This window comes from Argentina silus (genome assembly GCF_951799395.1).
Source record: "Argentina silus genome assembly, chromosome: X".
Taxonomy (NCBI): domain Eukaryota; kingdom Metazoa; phylum Chordata; class Actinopteri; order Argentiniformes; family Argentinidae; genus Argentina; species Argentina silus.
Window position 1 is genome coordinate 11408952 of NC_139653.1, and position 26284 is coordinate 11435235.

At 42.9% G+C, this 26284-nt stretch overlaps 1 protein-coding gene across 17 annotated transcripts in view; it reads right to left on the reverse strand.

Annotated features, from left to right (window-relative positions):
* The window catches only part of LOC310822998 (neurexin-1a-like), a gene marked incomplete at its 5' end in the record, with an annotated part of 300716 nt that overhangs the window by 190495 nt on the left and 83937 nt on the right, over positions 1-26284 (reverse strand). For 13 of the 17 annotated variants that reach the window (XM_083695624.1, XM_083695631.1, XM_083695633.1 and 10 more), the window contains 2 exons: positions 152-175; positions 2597-2898. In XM_083695624.1, coding sequence (XP_083551750.1) covers positions 152-175; positions 2597-2898 — 326 coding nt within the window. Of the gene's footprint in view, positions 1-130; positions 176-2596; positions 2968-26284 lie in introns of all 17 variants that reach the window. The other 4 variants (XM_083695636.1, XM_083695637.1, XM_083695635.1 and 1 more) reach the window with 3 other exon arrangements.

Sequence of the window (26284 nt, forward strand, 5' to 3'; positions counted from 1 at the left end):
GAGTCGAAAAGTAAGCAGAAGAGTACCAACCGCAGTTCCCCTTTTTTGTTAATGACGTCTACAGTAAAAAGAAAGGAAAAAAAAAACACACGGCAAACCCAAACTAAGAAACAATTAGAATGATATCTACCGAACAATGTAGTTTGTTTACCATAGCGTGTCCAATGCCTGAGTGCTTTGTGGAAAAGGGGGGAGAAAGGAAATTAAAAACTGTGAACAGAATAACGATCGTTACTCAAAAAGATATGATGATCACTACCCAGGTTAGTACATTGCTTGTTTGTTAGACGTCAAAAAAGATATTGGTTAGTAGAATGACACATTCCATGAATGACATGTTAGTTTGTTTTCCAAAGCATGTTAGTAACATAGAGAAAAAGGGCAAAATAAGTTCCACAAGAAAAAAAGCAGAGTAAGGAACTAACAAGAACACTGGACAAGTGGTGCTAGCGCTGAATCTGTTACTCCCTAAGGTCTACATGGTACGTCTGCACCATGTCTAACATGAGACCGGACTGCCCAGGATACAGAACCAACACCCCCCACCCCAGATGACTCACAGACATCAAATGGTTCATAATAGAGAATGCCTAAAGCCAATTAGACGACCCTCTTTAACGAAAGTCAATTGTTTTGCTTTATTTGGGTTTGTATATCATTTTTGTTTCTTTGTTGGTGTATTAGACCAGTTTTGGATTGTGACTAATCCCACCGTTGGGAACTTGCCAGCTCTTATACAGTACTGTACCTCCTTTTGGTCTTATTGATGAACTTTAGGATCACTTTACTGCAATGAGACAAAGCAAAGAAGACCCTGACACAGAATGAGGAGGATGGAGATCTGATTCCCCCACTGAGCATGCACTCTCATTATGCATTCTTAGATTTCGCAATTCAATTCAATTTCAAATGTAGTGAAATTATTATCATTATCTTTGGTGTGATATTTAAAAAGAAACAGTCGCCTACTGTACCATCTGAGCAGGAACAAATCTAGAGAAAGCTACAGTACTCTTGTATTCTATAGTTACAGCGGACCTGTATTAATCATGGTATGAATGTTACCATGATTCTAGAACTGTCGTCGAACTCCACTTCTGTTTTTTTTTGGTCCTCATCGGAGGACCTAAGTACTTTTTTGTTGTATTCATTTTTACATATACATTTTATCTACATGGTCCCCAGTCCTTTATGGTATTATTTCTGGTGTACATGCTAAGATAGTTTTCATTTGAACTGATATAGTTATAGATATAGATATGACATTGATGATCTATTGCTTCGGTTTCCTCGCTACAAAATCTGCATCCTGGCGATTGTTCAATGCCCCATATGGTGAGCATTCTTTTGGTTGCAATAATTGGATACAAGAATTGAAATGTTAAAAAGCGAAGTGAATTCACAGTGAATCAATTGTTGTTGTTTCATAACACTGAATTCATAAACCTGATGCCATGGGAACGTCAAAAATATGTTTCCAGTTATATTGTATCCTATATAGTGCAGTGGTCTGTGTTTTTTGGGTTTTTTTTAATCTTAAATGAAATTGGTATACTGATCTGTTTATGCTAATCTTTTTCAGTCATTTTTGATTTTATGTATGAGGCAGACAAACAAAATCCTTACCTTCTCCTTTTCCAATTTTCCTCTTCCAATTTTGTGCCAAGGCTGCAATCAGTTGATTGGAATTTTGGATTGAGCATACAGTCCCATATTTTTCTAAAAGTTGTTCATGTGACATAATATTTCCACCTTTATAATATCATTGATGAAAATTATTCTGTTGTGAAACATGTTTTCCATAAACTTTGTTTTCTTTCCAATCAATAATATTTCCTGTAATAATGAACATTATTGTCTAAATAGTTTTGTTCTGTTTTGTTTTTGATTAGTACATTTTTTTCAGTGAATTGTCATTTCAGTGAGAGACATTGTGATCAGTCTGAGCCCAAGTGGTCAACGACGATGAACTGATTCCCAAAAAGTTGCAAAAGTTGAAGAGCCAAGCTGTTCAACATAGAAATGTAGACATAACCAAAAACATTCGATAGAGAGCAAAGTTTATAGATAGATAGTATATGCACATACAAACGTAGCCCAGGTGCTGGATCGAAGTGACAAAAATCGAGAATTCAGAGAGATCTGCATACTGACTGCTGCCAAAATGTGTAGTTTATTTGGATTTTCCTAGTTTTTTTGGGAGCAGCAACTAGTGTGCAGATCTCACTCACTAGATAGAAAAGCTGCCAGGCTGAAACATTTAGGAAATGTATGGTGAAAGATCTGTGAGTCTGAACAAAGCCTATATTATTTTTGTACTCAAAGGTTTGGATGAGGTTGAAAGGACATGGTTCAAAGAGTAATGGCTATATCTGAGCTCACTCAAACCATGGACTGATATTTGAACCTAAAAAAGGCCTAGATATGCCCCTGCTCAAATGCAGCACTGTTTTATCTCTCACTCCAGATCTAATTATTATCATAATTAATCCAATGTATATTGGAAAATGCTCATAATTTGATTGTAATAATTGCATTTAATAATTTGATCCTCAAATTAATTGACTAAGTCCTGCATCACCCTCTGTACTGTTACCTGACGTAGATTCCTTGTTACTTTGACATCATGCCAATCATTGTCATTAAATTTCCCATTGACCGGCTCCACCAGAGCTTCAAAGGCTCCAGACCCCAAATTAATGACAAGCGAGACCGCCCCGTTTTTCAGCGCCAGGTTGACGTAGTCTGCTGATTTGCCCGTGTGCAGCATCAGTCCATTCCTCTGCAGTGTTCTGAATGACAGCGTGATTTCATCGCTGCTGCTCTGAATCGGGTTCAATGACAAGTCGTAGCAGAAGAATTCTGATCCTTTGAAGGTTGCGACGTGTTCTTCTTTTCCTGCACACAAACACAAAGAGAGAGAGAGACGAGTTGAGTTATCATTACAGGAAGTAAGGAGAGCACATTCTACAGCGGCTTTGGTGTCCATGGAGCTGTTCAGATCATAAAATAAATGTTAACAAAAGTTAGGTTACACAATTTTCACATTCAGTTTGGAAGGAAGAAATCAGATGGGGTGATAAGATGGAATTTGATGAGCGGTACTCACTTTCATAACCTGCAATACTGTTTTGATGTTCCAGTGTATTTGTAGTTCAGGTTGCTATTGTCTTTACAGGACATTGCTGTGTGTCTTGAGTGCCACAGATTCACCCATGCCATACTGTATCAGGAGTCACACTGACTATCAGTGTGTTGAAGAGGAACTCCTCTATTAATACCTCATAGTACAATAGAAGTATGCTCCATTGCCACTTAAATGAGAAACCATCATTCCCTTTGCAAAGAGGATTGTTTACCTTATCTTGTGCTATTGTGCGTGTGAACGGGAGGCATAAATGCTGTAATGGAGGACTGTGTTACCAGGGTATTACATTGTATTCATCCAGCCTCATCAATCTTATGGCATACAACCATGCATGCAGAGAGAATAATTATAGCAGAATGGAACAATTCTGTGTGTCGGATTCACCAAAGCTCCTCTCTCCATAAAGGCATCAAATTAACTGCTACACATTTCCAAGCCAATAAAAGTTGGAAAGCTGGTGATTCTCTCTTTGGCCATAAAACATGACATTCTCAGAGGCATGAGATGAGCAGTGGTAATTCCAAGGAACATCAAAATAACCTAGAGGACATCCTTTACGCTGAACTGTTTGTGGGGACTGTATTAGTATGAGCCAGCATCAGGCAGCGTCCACTGATGGGTAACCCATTAGCCAAAGCATTTAGGAGCAGGGTTGCACAGATATCAAGCCAGTAAAATCACCATCAGACGATAAACCACCAAACACATATGGACCAATGCATACAATTATCATAAATGCAATAAACCACAGGTTTATGTATATATATATATATATATATATATATATATATATATATATATATATATATATATATATATATATATACATACACACACACACACACACACACACACACACACAAAAACACACTACTGTAGCACCCACACATGGATACACACACAGCCCATACAGAGGGCTGATGTCAACAACAATTTGTTGATCCCTCTTTAAAGGTACTATACTGCACCCCTGAGAAAACTACAAGAGGCCGTAATTCATGTTGACTAGATCTTGGCCATTCTCTGGCCAGTCTCTCAAAGGCTCACCCCACTAGGCTCCTTTAAAAAGAGTGAGTGACATAAGTCCCCGCCCCCCACTCTCCTCCCTCTGCCCAGAAGCTTATCAGAGCCATCACTCCAGGATGATTCATCTCACTCTGCATGCATTCCTATGCCTTCGGCTCAGTCCTAACAATCAATACAGCTAACAGTGTGAGCTGTAGCATGCTGTTTGTTTGTTTGTGTGTGTGTGTGTGTGTGTGTTTGTGTGTGTAACTGAAGACTACTGTACAACCTCAAGGAAAATAATTTGAGTCTAAATCAGAGACAGCAGCTGTGACAATGGAACACTTTGAAACAAATGGTTTGCTTTACAAGCTAGCTGTACCTTATGTGGCAATGTTGTGTGTTTCATTCATTATCCATGTCACAATACGCTATGAAAGTCCGTACATCACAAATTGCTAGAAATCATAACGCTGACGCCTGTCTCCAAAAAGTGTCCCCAGTTTTGTTTACATTCATTAGTTTGTGATGTATGGGCAGTAGAGTGAGATTGGAGTAAGCAAGGTTGGCCTTGTGACAGTTTGAAAAGCTATGAGTGAAAGGTCAAGGTAGAGCACTTTCAAAACGTACAGTACAGTAAAAGTACTCGTGGTCATCTGGGTACCTAGAGGCAGCTCACTGTGCCACCCTCTGTGTCACAGTCACAAGACAATTAGGTCTCTTTTTGTTACTACCTCCACCAATTCCTGAGTCATGTAACTGAATTGGGACATTGGAGTAGGAGTCAGCTTACTCAATCTTACTTGAGAGAACATAAGAGAAAACAAGGTATAAACAGAATGGAAGATAAAAGCCAGAGAAAGCCTAAAATAACCACACAGGTAAGAAAGCTTCAAAACGGCTGTTGTTTTGAGTTATTCAACCCCTTAGGGACACAACTATATTGCAGCACAGCACATGTGTATCTCAGCTTCCAGAGAGTGTACAAAGTCATCTCTATCTGCCCCCCCCCGTTCTCTCCCTCTCCCTTGCTCTCTCTCTCTATTAATTTAAGTGTTACACTCATAGTGAGTTGTAAGTGTGTGTTACTAAGTGTAACACACTAAGTTGTTAGTGTTTGTACTAAGGTAAGAATACTATTGAGGTCATTTTGAAAAACATGCAACCATCTTTAAGCCTGTGGTGTACAGCATAACATGTATTGATTGGGCCATGGTTGTAAAATTAACTGCAATTCAAATCCAATTAAGAGAAAACAAGTGTAATAAGTTGGTAAAGTGATTGTATCATAATCAAAGAATAGCTCCATATGATTATTTTAGCTATGTATTGATTGTGATCAAATATTTGTTATTTGATATTTGAGACATGTGTACTGGTACAAGTAATGTGGCTAAAGTAACCAGTTCATAATATAGCTGACATTTTTTTAAATAAATCTTCTAACCTGCACAGTTTCTCACACTGTCTCCATTTCTGGGATGATGGGGAAAGCGAAAAAACACTTGTCAATTTGATTACGGTGGGATCGTGTTTAACAGCCAAATATCTGCATTATCATGTCACTGTTTCCATTGAAGTCCAGCGTATAGGCATGGCAGTACAGGACATGACTGTGTGGGGCTATAGCCCAGCAGTGACTCTACTCCAGTGAAAATACTGAAGAACAAAAAGCTTGCCTTGAGGTATTATTATGCTTCTCTCAGTAATATGACATTGTGGAAGGTTAGGGTCTCATTATTATGAGAGACACAGAGAGGATCCATAGACATGAGATTATCAGATTGAACATACATGAGATTACTTCTCTCAGTAAAGACCAGCCAGGAGTCTCCTTATCATTCACTTTGCACTGACAGTAATCTCTGGCATTTGCTGGTCTTGTGATGCATTTGGAAGAATAATTTAATAATACCCAGGGGAACACAAACTTTGTGCCTATACATAAAAACAACACCTGACTCAGACATGGCAGTGTTTAAAAATAATCACCTACAAAAGAGTTATGGTCTGCCAAGGAAGGCTTTTATTTGCTTTTTTAGTTTTTAATTGCCAACTGGTTTGTGTCTTCCTTTCTCCCCAGAATGCTTCTCAATTCGTCACACATGAAGTGTCAGATTAAACTTTCAAACACTACAAGGGAGGAAGAAAAATGATGTTTACAGACACCATCTATTATTAATGCAATCACAATTGCAGAGTAACAAAGTCACACTCATATGCATATTTTGCTTTAATTCCCTTAGGTGTTCCAAAATGTAGACAAGCAGTGTGTCCTGCCAATGACAAATTCTGTAACCATCAGAATTAATATCAACAGAGATAAGTACATGTGTGCAGGCTGAATACAGGTTGGCCCCTAATGAAAACAATGGCAATCACGATCACCATTATGAAGATAGACTAATGTGACATAACAAAATACAGTGCATGTGTTAACCATGTTAACCTCATGGTAAGCCTCTACTGTCATGTCTGACAGAGAGAAGAGGCTCCACGCTACTGTACTGTACGTATATTTATTTTAATTTCTGTTCCTAGATGTACCACAGTGAAAGTGTATTAACAACATGAGCTCTCTCATCTCCTTCATACCCCCTCTCCCTGTCAGACATCTTCTATCCCCTCCGTATCTTTACTCTCAGGTCACATTACCTGTACCTTTTAAATACCCTTCCTCCAACCGTAAGAAGGGGGGAGCAGCAGATAGAGCTCTTTGTGCCAGATTTACTCTGCCGCGGTTCAGGGGAAGTTCAGCATGCTAGAAAGAGGTGGAGACACTTTCAAAGTAGCTCTAGTGGATTTTTAGGGGGGTGTGTAAGTAAAGTTAGAAATTAAAGCCATGAACATATTCATACAGAAAAGGGCAGCACTATTTCTGTATTCACTAGCAGCCTGGCTGAGTGACTGACGTTGTAGTTCGCCCTATTTACCTCATGCTCTTGCTCGTTCCTTCCTCATCTGATTGACAGGCTATTAAAACGATAGGGAAGCTAGTGTCATAAAGCCTGCCTAAGCCTCTTACATTATGACATGGAGGAGTTCTTCTGAAGTGCTACATACACCCTAAACATATTTTAATAAATGATGACCTTAGCATCAAAAAAGGCTCAATTCAGGAGGGCAGGGTAGTCTTGTTACTGTATAGTGATAATGATTTCGTCACACTACTATATTCTATTGAATGTGGTATTCTCTATGGAAAACAGTGATTGAATGCTTTCCCTGAGGAGCATGTAAAGGTCTTATGTAACCCTAAATCAACATTAACACCCATGTAACCTTGCAACAAGACATACTCTACCTCTACCATGCAGGCAGTGCAAATAATACATACATGTAGAAACCAGCACTATGTGTCAGATTGCTTTGAATGGGGCTCTGAGTGGACAAGTGTGTGTGTGTGTGTGTGTGTGTGTGTGTGTGTGTGTGTGTGTGTGTGTGTGTGTGTGTGTGTGTGTGTGTGTGTGTGTGTGTGTGTGAGTGAGTGTGTGTGTGCGTGCATGTGTGCATGCGTGTGTGTGTGCATCTGACGAGACATGTGAGAACCCCTCATTGTGAATCCACCTGCTGAGTTCTGTCACACCTCTGCTGTGCTTAGCAAACAGTGAGTTTAGCCCAACAGAGATGCAGACTGTGAGAGATGCTTGGAAAGAACCCCCTCCTCCGGTGTCAATCTGCAGAGATGCACAGTGACAAAATCCAATGTACATGTAAGAGTGGGAGGGAGAGAGAGAGTGAGAGAGTATGTGAGCTTGGAGAGGACTGGAGCAAACACAATTGACAGTAGGTCAGTGTTGAGAGATGGTATCACGGAGGTCAAGCCAAGTGGCCTTTTCCAGACATTTTATTTGGAGTATTTCACCTCAAAAATAATACCACCAGGGGGCATCAATGGGCAATTCTAATGGATGCCCAATTTGTGAGCTGATATTAATTGTATATTGTAATTCAAATGTTATTATTGTAATGAATTTGGAAAGGAAATTCTTTAAATATCAAGGTATTTTAATGGGAACCAAGTCGTGTTTTAAAAAAAAAAAATGTGTATCAATTCTCAACTCATAGCATTTGTTGTAGTCATCACACATTATTTCTACCACAGTGGATTTTTTTTGGTGGTATTTTAAAATGAATAGCGGGAAACATACTTTGATATTGCAACCTATGGATTACAGAATGAAGTGAGGAATTTTCATCAAGACAGTAGTCAGGGTTTTGAATTTCAGACAGATTTTATATGACAATTGCCTAGGCTCTATTCCAGGAGAAGATCATTTCCCCTGCCAGTCCCTTGCAGTATTCATTTTGGTAATGTTTTTAGATTTAGTCTAGTCTTAGTAATTTTTTGTTCATATTTTTGTCATTTGATTTAGTCTAGCTATTGTCAAAATGACAAAAAACTCTGGACCGTTTTAGTAAACTTAATGTAATTTCATTTTAGTCACATGTATTGTCTTATTAACCCATAGTAAACAAAAATCACTGACTTTCATGTGCAACATATAGCTTGTCCTACTAACATATTTTTCTGCATAACATCCTATTGCTTCTCTTCCCAGCAGACAAATAAGATGAATAATTACTCTGCATTGGATTAAAAGTCACACCCTTGGACATGGCACATAAAGGGCAGTTGGCCTAATCAATGCAAAAACAAGCTCTGCGTTTGAGAGGATCAGCCTCTGCAAGGCACTACGCAGATTTGCTGATATTGATCACAAAATCAGTGCTTATTTCATTACAGAAGTTGATTTGTAGATCAGTGATATGTGCAGTGCTCAAACTAACTGAGCTTGGTTGTATTTTCCCCTGTCAGTTCATGGATGCAAAAGCCTTCTTCTCCCATGGAAAATTTTCAGTCAGTCTTGTTTGAATTGACATGATAAGTAGCCCTTTTTTCTGCCGATAGCAAGAGCCTGCCTGTTTGCATCAATGAAGGGTTTTGGTCAGATTGGAGACAATTTGCTTGGCAGAGATGGGGGTGGTCATGACTTGCGAATGAATGTCCCTTCATGGTATTCATTTTCCACCAATAATAACATTGCAATGTCGAAATGAGAAAGTCCTAAATGGCATGCATGCTTTTGATTGGACCAAGCAACTAACACCATTCTCCATAAACTCTTGTCCATTTAGTCAAATTTTAGTCACAGAGATAATTTTGTCTCATTGTGTCTCAGTCAACAACAATGAAAAATGATTTTCGTTTAGTTATAATTTTTGGGGGGTCTATTTCGTCAGTTATCGGCTCGTCTTTTGCCATATAAAAGTAGGTGATTGATGAATATTTTCAATGACGAAAATAACACTGGTCCCTTGCCTCTTCTCTGAATATGGTGTAACATAAACAGGTATAGGCCTATGTAGTGCATTGTGAATACAGTAAGCCTATCAAATGTGCGACTGAAGATTCACAATAAAACCTCAAAGAGGAACAAGTTCTAATATAGGCTTACTGTACAGGTGTCCCCTGTATCTTTGGTGGTCATGTATCGTAACTTTGAGTCCCTTCAAGGCTGTAGATCGCAGGACTGGCTGTGAACCCCTCTCAAAGACCCTTATACGGTTATAAGGTTCCCTGATCCTCCCTGATATATTCCCTGATATAGGCTAACAATAACGGAACATAGCCTATTTGGGTGGAGCGCACCGACACACAAGAAAATGCAATACACCCTGGTTTGAACACAGATTTGGGTGAGATGGGAATCATGATGAGAGCGTGTGCAAGGCCAGTTACCATATTCGTAGCCCAATTGTAGTAGCGCATAGCCTGTTTAATTCAGTATCAACCATGCTTTATTTTAATATTAGTCTACTTGAGAGGAATCCCATTGAGCCTAAGCATTTCATGGTTAGTTCAGGAGTTGAAGTGAATGGGACATCGTGGATGCGCAGTTGTATATGCCATAGACTTGATGTGCACTGTATGGACATTGGAGACACCATGGAATATTGCAACACTTCATTTCATGATGACAAAACAGAATGTTTTATTCAGATAATTATGGGTAATGTGCCCTGTGTTACCAACCACCGAAAACAAACAAAACAAAGCTGTGCAAGGTAGGAAATTCTAAAGTAGCCTAATCACTCAGCCATGTTCTTTTGAGCCACTTTTTTTCAGTCACTGTGGGAATTTGTCATCAACTATAGGAGGGGGGCGGGTCAGTTATTTATACACAGAACAATCTCTCTTTTCAAAGGGAGTGTTACAAGGGTTGGAAATGGGCAGCGAATTACAATATCGGGCCGGAGTGGGGGAAGGTGAGCGAATTTGCCATAAACTGTGGGCTGATCTGTCAGCTGTCTTCTGTTGTCCTATATAGCCTACTGTAGGCTTCTTTTCTATCTAGTCTCAATCCCACTCTCACATAAAAACACCTTGATATTTAAACCGTTTCACTTTTCATTTTCTCTAATTCATGATCTGCTATAATAAACATGATTGTTCCTATATATCTGATAAGGCACACCATCACAAATCATTCTCTCTCTCATTTTTATTTTGGTGATCATTCTTGACAGCTCTTGTCACCACCATCTTGGCTTTCGGCAGAACTTCACACCTCGCAGCAGTGGCATTGAAGTAGACCACCACTGCGATAGCAGTATGAACATTTTAAACACTGGCCTACTATAACAAGGACAGAGGAGTCATGCAGTCCGGTGCAGTCACGGCTTCCCTCTCTAATTGGCATTCTCTCTGCAAGATGGCTAGGCAACCCTCCTCTGAATCAACACCACTTCCCCATACAACTGGAGAGGGGTTAAACATTTTCAAGGAAACTGGGTTCATAAAATCACACAGGCATGCACACATACACACACACACACACACACACACACACACACACACACACACACACACAGATAAACAAACACAGAGAAATAAACAAACACGCATACACATACTAAAAAGCTTCCTCCTGCACACTCTTGATTCACAGTGAGAAAACAATAATAAAGAAAATAGAAAACACTACCTCCAATCAACCAATCATACAGTCAGACACACAGAACAAAAATATAATCACACATCCAATCACATACTATAGCGTAAAAGTTCACCTCTGTATAAGCACTACAGTAAATACATGATGAAGTGGCCCAGCCAAGCTCACTATAGGGGTGGAACAAGAGCACAAAAATACTCTTTTGTTCAGATCACAGGAGGTACTTAAGATCAAATATACGTCTGAGATAAAAATGGGGAGACATTTACAACTTGCAGTCAGGCTATTAAACTAGGTCTTGTGGTGAGTCCCCCATCCAACTCCAACATTTCTGTAAAGGGAGTTTAACAGATAACCCCCCAAAAGGAGCATCCTGGAGATTTTATGGTCCTGGCCCAAGACAGGGCAGTCAATCTCCACTCCATGTAGGGAAACCTCTCAGCCATAGAATCCAGGGGGAGGAGTGGAGGAGCCTGCCCAACTCCTCAGTCTGGAACAGCGGCATAACTCAAAAAAGGAGAGCTAAATCTAAAAGGACAGATTTATCTAGTCAATCCTGCACCCTCACCAGGAAATACATGCAAGCATGTATGCAGTTAACACAAGTGTGCGCACACACACACACACACACACACACACACACACACACACACACACACTCCGCTGACCGCAAGATTCTCATTTGCACTAATTTCACAACAGAATCACAACAGTGTTACTGTGAGGACATACTGTACATGCTCTGAATACTAAGATATAGCTCCAAGCCACATATATACATAATCTACTGAGGAGTTTGGGCATTAAAAACATCCAATATATCACTATAGTACATTTAGTGGTTAATAATCTAAGCTTTAGTGGATCAATGTCCTTTACCGAATCAAATCAAATCAAATTAAATTGTATTCGTCACGTACATCGCATACAGCCAACATTGACATAGTGAAGTGCTTTGGGATCTAAAAGTAATTTAAAAAAAGTGACAATAGTACTAGTGCAAATAATGTGCAATAATGTCAAATGCCTTCTGATCGGAGGGGGGGGGGGTAGTATAGACCTCGAGTTCAGAGACGGGTTGAGGTAGTGACGGTTGAGCAGGGGGGAGGGGTGGTCAGTTGAGCCGTCTTATGACCTGTGGGTAGAAACTGTTGGAGCCTGTTGGACCGGGTCTGGATGCTACAGTACCTTTTGCCAGAAGGTAACAGAGAGAACAGGGCATGGTTGGGGTGGCTGGGGTCCCTGATGATCTTCCCAGCCTTCCTCTTGCACATCTCAGAGCAGAGGTCCTGAATAGCAGGTAGATTGCGGCCCGTGATGTACTGGGCCGTTTTCACAATCCTCTGAAGAGCCTTATGGTCAAGAACAGTGCAGCTGCCGTACCAGCTCAATGATACAGCCGGTCAGGATTTTTATATTTTTGACATTTAGCAAACACTTTTATCCAAAGCGACTTACAACAGATACATTTGTCTAAAGTAAGTGAATCATCTATACATCAGTCATCATAGGCAAAAATCTATGTTAGGACCAGGTGCCATTGGCAGTGACAATGCTAGAAGAAGCATTTATTTTATTATTAACAGTAGAGGAACTGTACAGAGGGGTATTGGGGGGTGAAGAGGTCTTTAGGAGGGACAGTCCATATGTAGCCTGAAGAGATGGGTCTTCAGTCTATGGCTGAAGATAGGTAGTGACTCTGCAGTCCTGACAGCAGTGGGAAGCTTGTTCCACCACCGGGGCGGCAAGACAGTGAAAAGCTGTGACTGAACATAGCGACCGTTGCATCCTCATTGAGGTGGCGGTGACAGGCGGCCAGCCGAGATGGAAGAACGGAGTGATCGGGCAGGGATTTGGGGGCTGACCATTGCTTGCAAGTAGGGAGGGGCTGTTCCCTTTACCACCCGGTAGGCGAGCACCAGGGTCTTGAATCTGATGCCGGGAGCAAGTGAAGGGTGCGAAGGAGGGGGGTAACATGGGAGAATTTGTGGAGATTGAACACCAGATGGGCAGAAGCATTCTAAATGAGCTGCAGAGGAGCGATGGCGGAGGCAGGGAGTCCGGAGACTGCATTGCAGAAGTCGAGGCGGGAAATCACAGAGAGCTGTGCTGCTTCTCTTGTGAGGAATAGACGTATCCTTCGGATGATGTAGGAGAAAAATCTCACCGCACAGGACAAGTGGTTGTCAAGGATCACCCCAAGATTCTTGACTGTCTGGGAGGAGGTCACAGTGGAGTTCTCGACTGTGATGGAGAAGTCTTGGAGAGGGCAGGCTTTCCCAGGGAGGAAGAGCAGCTCAGTCTTGTTAAGGTTGAGCTTGACACAGAGACACGTGTCTCCACCTGTGTGTCAGAGGGGGGGAAAGCGAGAAAGAGTTGAGTGTCAGCGTAGCAGTGGTAGGAGAAACCATGTGAGGAAATTACGCGCCAAGAGATTTGGAAGAACAGTAAGGGCTCTAAGGCGGAGCCCTGGGGGACCCCAGTGGTGAGGGGGCGTGAAGAGGACAGCGACCCTCTCCATGTCACCTGGTAAGTCCGATCGGCCAGGTAGGATGCAAACCAGCAGAGTGCAGAGCCAGAGATGCCCAGCTCTGAGAGGGTAGAGAGAAGGATCTGGTGGTTCACTGTGTCGAATGCAGCGGACAGGTCCAGAAGAATGAGAACAGAGGAGAGGGAGGAAGCTTGAGCAGAGTGGAGGGTCTCCGTGACAGTAAGGAGAGCAGTCTCAGTGCTGTGCCCAGCCTTAAAGCCGGATTGGTGAGGGTCAAGGAGGTTGTTCTAAAGGAGATAGTGAGACAGTTGGTTAGAGACAGCACGTTCAATAGGACATTGAGGAGTGAGGACAATGTGGAGAACAGTTTTCTAGGGTCAGAGGCAGAGAATTGAATTATGGAATGGTAGTAAGAAGCTTTAGCAGCTGATGCAGAGGAGGTGTAGTTGAGGAGGAGAGAGAGAGATAAGGTTTTAGGTCGTCAGCGAGGCTGGTTTTACTCCATTTCCTTACAGCTGCCCGGAGCCCTAATCTACAAGCTTGCAGGGTATCAGACAGCCAAGGAGCATGTGGAGAGGATCATGCTGGCCTTGTTGTCAGTGGACAGAGAGTGTCAAAGCATGAGGAAAGAGTGGGAAAGGGTAAGGTCGAATGAGGAGAGAAGGCCAGACGAGTGAAACTTTTCTGGCTGGATGTTGAAGTCACCCAGTAGTGTGAGCAGTGTGCCGTCCTCAGGGAAGAAACTGAGAAGGACATCCATCTCTTCTAAGAAGTCACCAAACTGACCTGAGGGATGATCGATAACAACAATGTGAAGTTTGTGTTTTCCGGTGTAATCCATGTCTCGGTGAGACCCAGGAAGTGGAGGGACATGAAGCAGGCATAGGCTGAGATAGCCTCTGCATTCAGGATCGCTGACTGGCATTTCTAAATTCCTCCCGCGACAGTGAGGTCGTGGTCAGTTGAGCATAGTGTGTAGACAAGGTTAGATGGGTTGTGAGGGGGGGTATAGCGTCCTCCTAAGGGATGAAATAAGAGGAATGGGGAGAAAGCACATTATGGTAGTTACAGCTATAGAGTTAGAGGATCAGTATGGCAATATGAGATGCAGGTAGTCCTAAATAGACTCAAAAGTGGCAAAAACAAGTACTTAGTAGTCTGGCCCTTCTCTCAGTCCTTCCTCAATGGACTCGCACAGATAGACTCTGTGGTGCATCTGTAGAAGTTTGTAAGGATTTGGGGGTCCACAGCAAATTTCCACAGCCGCCTGAGGAAAAACAGGCGCTGGCGCACCGTCTTGATCACAGAGTGGGAGTGGTGTGACCATGTTAAGTCCTCGGTGATATGGACACCAAGGAACTTGAACTGCTGACTCTCTCCACTGCAGCCCCGCTGATGTGGATGGGGGTTTGGTCCCCCCCCTTCTTCCTCCTGAAGTCCACTATCAGCTCCTTAGCTTTACTGATGTTCAGGGAAAGGTTGTTGCCCTGGCTCCAGTCTGCCAGGACTCTTACCTCATCCCTGTAGACTGACTTGGAGGGGACAATGGTGTTGAATGCTGAGCTGTAGTCAATGAACAGCATTCTCATGTAGGTGTCCCTGTTGTCCAGGTGGGATAGGGCGATGTGCAGGGTTTAGGCAATGGCATCATCTGTGGATCTATTGGGGTGGTATGCAAACTGAAGAGGGTCCAGAGTGGCAGGTAATGATGAGTTGATGTGCGACTTAACCAGCTTCTCGAAGCACTTCATGATGATTGGGGTGAGTGCAATGGGGCGGTAGTCATTGAGGCAGATTACCTTGTTCTGTCTGGAGCATAGAATCCGATTGGCTACTCCAGCGCTAGATCGACCGTGTCACAGGAGACGTTTGCTTCAGTACCACAACATTAGTATTCAACTAAAGCCTTTGTTTTTTACTTGACAGATATGACTCAATGTTGTCATAACACAGGTAGTGTTTGTGCTTTGCAAATTGGCTTGTGGTGATATCATACTGCGTGATAACACAGTAAGGTCATTGATCATTTATCACCATGAACTGTTATGAAAAGGTGTCTTGTGATCTTCAAATCTGCATATCTCATATCTAAAGTCCAGTGATGCCAATAAATCTGAGTCATTGGCATTTTAGCAAGCTTATCCATTTGGATGTGACCTTATCAAGGTTGCCAGCACAAACATAAAGAAGCCTCTCCAACACAGAGAGGTTTCTGACCACTTCTAATTACCGGAGTGAAGAAAGCTCCACCATGCTGGAAGGCCTGACATTTGGAAGATATGACTCCCCTAGTCTATTTTCGGCCCCTTAACATGCAGACATTCCTCAGACAAGAGCCAACTCAAGAGGCACTGAAGCATGTCACTGCAAAGAAATAATTCATGGACGGATAACGAGTGCTAATTACACTGAGAGTCTGTCTCAGGGTGATTTCTGTGAGCCGTGCTCTTGTCTTCCATGCTCTCACCGCCGGGACCTCATTTCTCCTCCCTCCGCCTGACACTAGTTGAATACTTGATAAAGCACGAGCCGTGCAGACAGACACATTAACAAAGACACTTACGTATTGGTCTCTCCATCCCTCACAGCCTAGACAAGTCATACATCAGCATTAGCATTTGGACTGAGACGCCAGCTCCTTGACTAGGCTGTTTATGGAGCAAGCTATGAAATGTATTGATTAAAGTTTCGATTGTTGACTAATTCCCTTTGATCCGGGCTGAACATGCTCAAAGGAACGTTTGACTTCTTGTCGGTGCACTGGGAGGAAATGATTGGGTCACATTGTTAACTAAACACTATGTTAGGTGCTTGTACCTCTGATGTGATTGGGGAACAATGTGTGGAGAACATGAAGAGATACAGTGCTCATTCCAGTCATAGAATTTGGAGATGCCAGCTCCAGTTGTCCTTGTTTCTAATGAAACCTCCTCCACAGGACGTTTTCCTCTGTGACATCAATGGCAACACAAGGTTAATTTGAATGCAATTAAATTGGAAAGCCTTACATGGGTGTTGGGAGAAGGAGAGAGAAAAAAGAGAAATAAGGTGAAGCAGGAATATTGCCTTGGAGGATACACACCTTGTGGAGGCTTGTTATTCTACCCAGATCAACCATGGCTAATATCCTCTACTTCAAAATGATCTCTGAAAAAGTACAAACCATTGACAGCTATTCTGACATGGACTTAAGTACTTTCAGACATTTGCACAGGGAGTAATAAACGCTTTGTAGGAGACTTTTTTAGCAGGATAACATGTTGAAGGCCTACTGATTTACCTGCATACCTGCATATTTCCAAGGCAGTTTAATAAAATAAGAATGACCTTATCAATCTTCTGTCTAAAAACTGTGATTTGCACATTTTATGGGCTGCCAAAAATAATTAAAGTCATTTGGAACATCATCATGATCTTCTACAATGTTGCCACATCTTTCGCTACAATCCTGAAGCATCAACATATAACTACCCATTAGTCGTATCATGGCCTGCTTTGCAACTGTAGTCGACTATATCTAGCCAACTGTATCTGTGAGAAAGTCGTCATTCTAGTGTCGTTTGAAATATTAACAAATGTACGAGATGAAACCCTGTGAGGATAAAATGTCTTTCCCATTATAATGTTCCTGTGGTGGTTGGTTTCCAGCCTGCTATGCACCAGGGGCATGCACATTTTTGTTCTCTCAGTTCTAGAGTTGACAGGGTGAGATCAGATTGCTCATTCATGCCATCATGATGTGTGCACACTCAGGCACTTGTAAAATGCCCTGTCTGTGAGGACTAGTTCTTTCAGGTGCAATGAGGTGAACTTGCATTGGGTGCATCCAGAATCTAACTTCCTGACACGTCTATTTCCATGTTTCCTACACAAACAAAGTAGTCTATGGGGCCCCAAAAGAATCCCATGCAGCAGGGAGTTACATTGTGTAAGCCTTATTTGCTCAGATGTTGCGCTTTATTGCCCTACAATGTTCAATAGGGGCATGCAAGCCTATGTGTGTTCAATCTCCTATGGCCAAAGAGCGTCATCACTCACAGCCAGTGAGCTGCAAGGCTGCATGTTTATAATAGCGCTTGGATAAACAGAATGCTGCAGGACAGTGAAGCATGGCACCATCCCAGCCACACCTCACTAGTCTGCTTGGCAAGGTCACAACTGCACAAGCTACTGTACCGCTTGGTCCTGTGCCTAGGTAGTTATCACAAATAGCCCCTGTGCCCATAGCAAAAACACACACCTCCTAACCTTCTTTTTCCCTTCCACTCCTTTTTTATGAAAAAAATAAAATAAACACAAATGTTTTTCTCTGATTGTCTCACAGATACAGTATAGCCTTTAAGCTATGTGAGAGATCACACTGAGGAGATCCTCAACAGCGCATGCCTGGGTGGAGAATCACAGCCCAATCCTGCCTAGCAAGACAAACCCAACACAGGTTAAACACAATGTTTAATGCATGCTGAGGAAAATCCATACTCTCTCTTGGAAGCACAAAGCCAGAGGCTTCAGAACATCAAAAGCTAAAGACCTGACTAAGTTCATGCCATAAATAAGGCTGGGGGATATCATATTCTCTCAAAGACCCATATGTTGGGGATAGGGAATTCCTCCTGGTTTCCTCTTAAATTCTGTTGGTTCACACAAACAAAAGCAGTCTTGATCTTTAAAAAAATGCATTTGACTATGAGGATTAAAGTATTTTTACCAAATTCGAAAATCCTTCATTGTTAAAGGCTACACAATAGAGGGAATTTGAGACGCCCATACATTCCCTCATTAAAAACACTATCCACTTAATCTGATCAACCCATCAAACTACAGTTATTACATCAATGCAGCTGCCATCAATGAGGCCTGTCCATAGAAAGCCTCAAACCCCTTCCTCTCCTCATCCACTTCAGTATATCTCAGGACCCTGCCCCGCCTTTATCTGTAGGGGATGGTAGTCCGTCTCGAAAGATGCTGACCTGAGGAGGGAGTATTACTCACTTTGTCGTGTTACTGTTTCAGCAGTGTTATTGCCCTACTGACATTAGACCAAGGTCATTTAGCGATGGCCTGTCCGGCTGCCACTCTGCTGTCAACAGGCCCTGAGTGATGAGAGGGAGTGGGGCGGCTATGGTGACAGGAGTCAAGGCTACAGGAGCTTGATATACATCAGCCTCTATCAGGAGTGAAAATAGCAAAGAACGAGGGAGTAGAAAAAAAGATGATCCTGCATTTTGTCCCCTAAGCCTTCAAAATGGTGACGAATAGATTTGCTTTGTAGCTTGCGTCTGCATAGTGTTTCTGTTTTGCATTTAGCTAGGTATTGTGACAGCTATGCCACAGGAATAAATGCATGTGATCTATGAGGAGAGTCATCACACTGCAGCAGCAATTCGGCATTTGCTGAAAGTGTATTGGCTGTAGTTTTGTGGGCCTATTTCTTTTTCTCTGGTGACTGTGACAATCAGAGTCATATGCATTGAGGGAATTTGAATGCTCAGTGAGTCATCCAATCCAACACAGATCTACAATTTTACAGTCTCATTTCATTTTTCTTTGGAGCTCAAGTAGGCAGCTTCATCTTTTGTTTTGTCTCCTCAACTCAGCAGTGGCAGGATGCCTACCAAAGCAGGAGAATGGATTCAAATGAAAAACATTCTGCCATACTTGAGACTGGGGCACACGCTGATGGGAAGTTATTGGACATTACATTCTTGTCAAGATTTTGGCATGCATTTGTCAAAGTTAAGACAAAATAAAGTAAAGACAATGCAGATGGAATGGGTATACTTATAGAATGAGCTTATTAAAGATTGCTAATGAGATGATGGTAGTGTTTGGGCCTCAAACCTGGGAACACATAGTACTGCACAGTGGATACAGACACTGGCTTTCCTCATCTCCTTCCTTGTCTCATCTCCACAATGATTTTGGCAGAGAGCTCAAGATACAACCCAACACACAGAGAGAAGAGCTGATATGTAGGTGAAGAACAAAAAACTGTGTGGTATACTATGTGAAATGAACTTTTATAATCACCCTCTCCTGAAACAACACACATCCATGTATGTGTGTGTGTGTTGCAGTGCTTTCATATTTGTATTTTTGTTAATTAATAAACAACGTTTTTTTACAGAAAATTAGAGAAAATAAACCCAGCGTGAAGTTTGTCCAATAGGAATTCCTCAACACAACTAAGTATTTAAACATTTCAATAGAATAAACCACTGCCACAGAAAGCCGGAAGGATCCTTGGCGACAGTTACAAGGATCTTAGCCTGCTGAATCAAGCAGCCCTGATGTGAAAAGATCATGTCTCCAGTGTTATTTTCTGGAAAGTCCTACTCGAGCACTTTCCATCAGGACTGTGGCCCAAGGTGTCAAACCCATCTACCTATGGCAGGCATTCAGCCACCTGCCATGGAAATCACAGCTGTTTCTGCCATATGCCTCAATGTCCTGCCAAGCCTCTCCAGTCTGTTCCACCGTGGAGCAAATTTCATTATGGGATGGCTGGGAGCACTCTGCGCTGCTCATTAAGACCATCAGCATGTCACGTCACACTCGGAATGGTGGGGGCTTGCAGGAGGTCGCACGCACACATGCACGCACACACACAGACACACACACACACAGACACACACAGACACACACAGACACACACACAGACACACACCATTGTGAGAATGGAGAATGGCGTGACTGCATTATTGTGCTATTGTATAATGAGCTGTAATGGTACTATGAGTGTACAGCTTCATACACTGTGCCGACAAAGATTCCATTCGCAGTATACCAAAGATACACCCTTCAACATGTTCTCTTACTGATTTGCACATACATACAGTATAATCACCAATGTAGTCATATAGAATAAACGACACACTGATTCTGTCAAGACTACAGCTGGGGCCTGAAATTGTAATTTTACCCAAGGAGAGCTTGGTTGACTAGGTCTATATTGGCAAGACAAGCAAACAATAGGTTAGAGAGGGCAGAGTTGCTCTAAGAAAAGATGTCCACAATCGTATTTACGCTCGTGGCATTTAGCCACGTGACCATGGCAGTCACCCACGAACATGGACAGATGGAGAGGAACCACAGGGATCAAACAGAGAGTTCTGCTGCCGGAGGTTTCCAGCCAGCTACAATCCACCACCCATGTTCACTCTCCTTCCCCTCTCTTTATAGTACTCTTGAAGAAACAATGAGTTCACTTGCTCTACCATCACTGCCCTGAGGGCTGGGAGATGATTTTGGACACAGCATAATGGTTTACCTCCCTACCTTTTTTTTTTCTTCCCTCACTCTCCCTCCCACCATTTTACTGCCTCCCCCTCCACCTCCTATCTTTCTCTGGGTTTTCAAGCAAGAGGGCCAATCTGTGCCCTGTGCCTCAGAGATGGAGAGTTTAGCCTCCCCACGCTTTAATCTGATGTTCACTCAGCCACCCTGGTACCATCCACCCGGAGCCATGACAGTGGATTAACCCATGAACGCTGCCTGGTTGGCTGGCACCATGTCTCAGTGCTGTGGCTCCAGACTGTCTCTGGCCCTCAGGCTCCCTGGCCTGGACTGGGCTGAGCCTGTCACTGGCCGGGTAGGAGGAGCAAGGCTGAGTTCAGCTGATGTGCACTCAGATTCACTCAGACGAAAGACAACAGGAGGACAGAGTGAGTAGTCAAGAGGCATAGCAGGAGATGCTCTCTCTCTCTCTCTCTCTCTCTCTCTCTCTCTCTCTCGCTTCTTGACTCAAGTCACTGACTGATAGTTTTAGTATTTAGTGCAATAGAGAAGAAGGGAAACAGTTCTGAACAGCATTGACCACGAGTCAGGCAGAGATGGATGGGACACAATGATAATCAATCAATGAAGCTAGTTATTCACTGGGCTATACTGTCAGTAAGCCAGTACATCTTAGACCAGGCAATGCATCCAAGGAAAACCTAAAGAGGAAAAACTGAGCGAAAAGCATAAATTATGGCTACAGGACTTGTCTTCATATGAAGCCAAATGCAAAAAAACACTGCTGCTCATACAATGTTTATTGTCAACATCTTATTGTGGAGACTTCAGAGCAGGAGAAGGCATGTGTTTACCCCAGGCTGCTGATGGATTAGCTGGTGCTTGGATGTGGCATGGCCACTGGACATCAGCCATACTCCTCAGATGCTAACATTGCATGCTTTCACATTTCTAAAGAGAGCCCAATACTTGCAATTCAGAGAACACTGAGGAATTCGAGGGATCTAGGCTTCAAAATGACATCTAAGCAAAAATAGGCAATCTTAGGAAGGACTACTAAAATGTGTGATAAATGATTGTATTTTGACTGCTGTAAATGCAGCCCAAAGCATCTTTGCTGATAAAGTGAATTTTGCAGCACCTACAGTGCTTGCTTATATTGAGGCTTTCACCTCACAGTTTGATAATATCATGAGACGGCTTTTGAACAGAAAAAAAGAGGCACAATGTTAATGCATCCTTTTGTTTACTGGCAACGAGTAGTAGTTTATCTTCATTGCTGCTGTGAATAAAAGCACACAATGCTATTCAGTCAGTTATCATTTGTGGTGGGAGTGGATGGCGGGATCTGACAAGCGAGAGACAAGCTATCATCCAGTAATGTGGACTAATGTAATTTCCACCCCAATTCACTGTGAATCATCAAACCAGGGGACTGCAAATAGGAGTACATTTTTAATGGAAAACTCATTGCACCGGAATAGTACCTAGGGCCACTCTCAGCCAGAGAGTGACGGAAAGGGACTGAGGTACTATGAGGTAATGGCAAATAGCAGAAATCCTGACAGCTGTCGCTGTCCATGAGCCCAAGGCAAACAAAGGTAGCTGTAATCACAGAGGGGCATGATGGGTTAGAGCACCGGCATGATGAAGTACATGACTCCTCATCCAGATGACCCACACGCACCGCCACCAGCTCTACAGAATCTCACAAGCAGTCCTCACAGAAAGCTGCCCTCATTTTCTGCTATGCATACACAGATGGATGGATTCCTCAGAAATCATAAGACCCTGGGATACCTAACTTGAGATTGGAAAGCATTTGTGGGAACTCTTGCATACGTTACACCCTCTTTAGGGGCATTTTTCGACAACAAAGTTTGTCTATCGGCTGCGACCCCGGGTGGCACTTTGTCAGAGAGGAGTGACACCAAACCAATACGTAATGGCTCCTTAAGCCATAAATATGAGCCCTGAGTCGACAGCCTGGATCTATGGGCACCTATTACATTGATTCATTCCATTACAAAAGGAGTGCCTTCGCTGTGCATTCTGGGAGAGCTAAGAGGGTTTTGTATGGGGGCCTGGAGAGCTGCCCTCATGTCCTGCAGACTGACCCCAACCCATTTCTCTGTAATTAACATTTACAGGTCTCTGCCCGAACTGGCCATTATGATAGGGCGCCAGGAGTGGCTCTTGGACGGATATTAAAGTAAGAAAAAAAACAAAAAAACCTTTTACGAGAGCCCCAGTTAATTTAAAGTGCATTTCAGCACTTATGAAAGATTCATAGTGCTTCCCCTCAACCCAATTGTCCTGCTTTCTGCAAGCCTGCCTTGTGGACACACATTTCTTGAGGACACTAATTGAAATAGGGGGCGAGAGAGAGAGCCAGTACAGCTGTTGGGCCGGAGGAAGGAAGCTAATGCCTCAGCTACATCACACATGCACATGATGAAACAAGGTCAATAAATATTTCACTGTCTCTCCCCAGACAATCACATAATGAACACATTTTCGCCATTACAACACTTTTCCAGTACATTATTTCCCCCTCTCTCTAGACAGATCTGACTTACAGTGACAACATCACTGAAATAATGCATTTAGAGTATGATGTAGCTATTTCCAAGTCATATTTAACTGACCCAAGAGCTCCACCGCGCTCAACCAGAGGATGTAATAAGTTTCTAGTGCAGAAACATGTGTTAACATGTTAATATGTTAAAGTCTACTGTATGAACTCATACATAACACTGATGTGATTGCTATTCTAGTGGCTTGATAGGTTGCTTAAGAGTGACTCCATCACATGTAGGTATACCCTAGGGTATAGGGCTGAACTGCCCAGCAGGACTGGGGCTTGGTGTTCCCTGGGAGGACCCCCTGTGGCTCATTCATACAGCCTTGTCATTAGATTGCACCAGAGAGTGCAGCTTTACTGAATCAATCTCTCCATTGTGGGCCTGCTTGTGAAACGTGGGATGCGATGGCAGAGGTGGCCAAAAAGCTGTGGATTAATGTTGTTGACATTCATTCATACACAAGGTAGCAGGTGCTCAAGCTTTTCCTCAGGCCCTCTCTCTGATGGCATGCCAGCAAGAGATGTTTCATCTCTGGCTGTGGGTAGTGGAACCATGGGAGTGAGGAGATAGAGGTCACAGAAAGAGGAATGAAAAAAAACAAGAACAATTTCTTTATGTGAATACTATAGTACAGAACCACTGATGTTTAATGGAATTCAACACTTGCTCTTCTTGAAGCCAGCTCTTATGTGTCCTGTGGCACAGTAAGCTCTCCTCTAGTGTTAAATGGTGATACTCTGTAGGACTGACAAAAGGATGCAATGGAGCTCTTCATCCCCCTGCCTTGCCATACCCCTTTACCCTGCCCCCTCCCTCTGCATGCTGTCTGTGCGTCGAGCCCCAAGGTCACCTGCCTCAGCCACAGCCCTGTCCCCAGCTCCCTCCATCCCTTCGCGCCTTAGCATGCAGCTCAGGCCAGCCTCCTGGGCCCGGCAGACCACAGCTCACTGTCAGCACAGAGGAGAGGGCAGAGAGAGTGGGGGAGATGGAGAGAGGGCAGAAAGAAAGAAAGAAAGAGAGAGAGAGAGAGAGAGAGAGAAAGTGGAAGAAAGAGAATAGGCAGAGACAGAGAGACAGAGTGAGAGGGGTGTGGGAAGAGGAGGGGCAGGCAGGCAGGCAGGCATCCAACAAGGGTCCATGGTGCATCTCATAAAGAACAGTGTGCTGACATCATCAGACAGGGCCAGAGAGCCCTTGATAGGCTGAGGATATATACCTCCTGTCTGACTGAGTTGAGGGTTCTGCTCAGAGCTAAAACAAACAGCAGTGACATCCAAAGGCTGCTGAGAGGGTGAAAATCGACTGTAAAACAATGTGCCACGCCCTGCTACGTGAGTCAATGGTTGTTTGAGACTAGCACATCACGTGTGATCTCAACCCTGCCTGGGCACTGAAATACATGCCAAATCCATAGCCTATAAAGACATACTGTATAATCAAACTCTCTAAAATCCCAGCCACCTAATATTTTATATGAATACACTTAATACAGTATATTGAAAACAGTTGCACACACACCACTAGACAAATCAGTAATTTATTGCAATTCCATTCCTTGAGCAACCCTAACCAACACCTAACCCATCCTTCCACAGTCTGTTCAGTTTTTACAGACCATATTCTAATTCACAGAGAGTAGAGCTTGCTCAGAGACACTGTGACTGGCCACACTCCCCGATAGCTTGTCACGGCCCTCAATTGCAGATAGTAAATGAAGCCATAAATTTGATGGAAGCCCATAAACAGAAACTTTAAATTGGCATGCTGTTTTTCCCTCTGCTGAACGATGATTGGGAGTACTTTTACACTGGCGAGACACAGGGAGATTCATCTCCTGTATTTATTTCTTCATTTCCTCCTATATCATCTGTCTGCATCACATAACTTCCTCAGCACGGTCAATAGTTTAAGAGAATGCTGTGAAGGAGATGCAATCGAATACGTTTAAAAGGTAGTGCATGTTTGTGTTTCGGGGAAGGCTGCAGAGAGCAAAACAACTCCAATGAATAAAGTGACTGTGATTTATGAATAGGTAAGGCCGGCAGCAGGATAGAGTGACGGACAGATAGATGAACCCTTACCAGCAGAGATGGGGAGCTGATTTGCAATTTGAATCCCTTCAAACCCTCTGTCCGCAGGCGAAAGTGCGATGTCAGCGTGTTGCTGGCAGGAGAAGGAGAGGTGGGGAGATGTACAAGCCTAGAAACCCCCCTCTCATTTAGCCCTGTCTCTCACTGTAATGGTTACACTGTCTGTTACAGCAGCCCCACTAGCACCACAAGCACTCAGCAGCCATGGAGGACACAATCACACTGACTATTACTACACTGATCCACTCACAACCCCCACCAACTCTTCACACCAACCTCTGACTATTAATACATTGATTTACATCTAATACAGTGCCTATAGAAAGTCATCATACCCCTTTGAAATAGTTACTATATTTGTGGTACAGCCTGAAATCAAAACCCATTAAAAAAAAACTTTTTCCAGCTGTATGTACAAATTTAGCCATACAACATCAAACTAATGAAAAAAAGGCGACAGTTCTGAAAATTGATAAAAAAATGAAAAACAAGAATAACAGGGTTGGAAAAGTCATCAGTCCCCTGATTTAATACTTTGTAGAACCACCTTTTGCTGCAATTACAGCCATCAATCTGTTTGGATATGTCTCTACTAGCTTTGCACACCTAGATTGGAGAATATTTGCCCATTCTTCCTTGCAGAATTGTTTGAGTTCAGTCAAATTCCGTGGTGAGCGGCGATGGACTGCTCTCTTCAAGTCCATCCACAGATTTTCTATCGGATTTAAGTCAGGGCTCTGACTTGGCCACTCAAGGACATTCAACCTTTC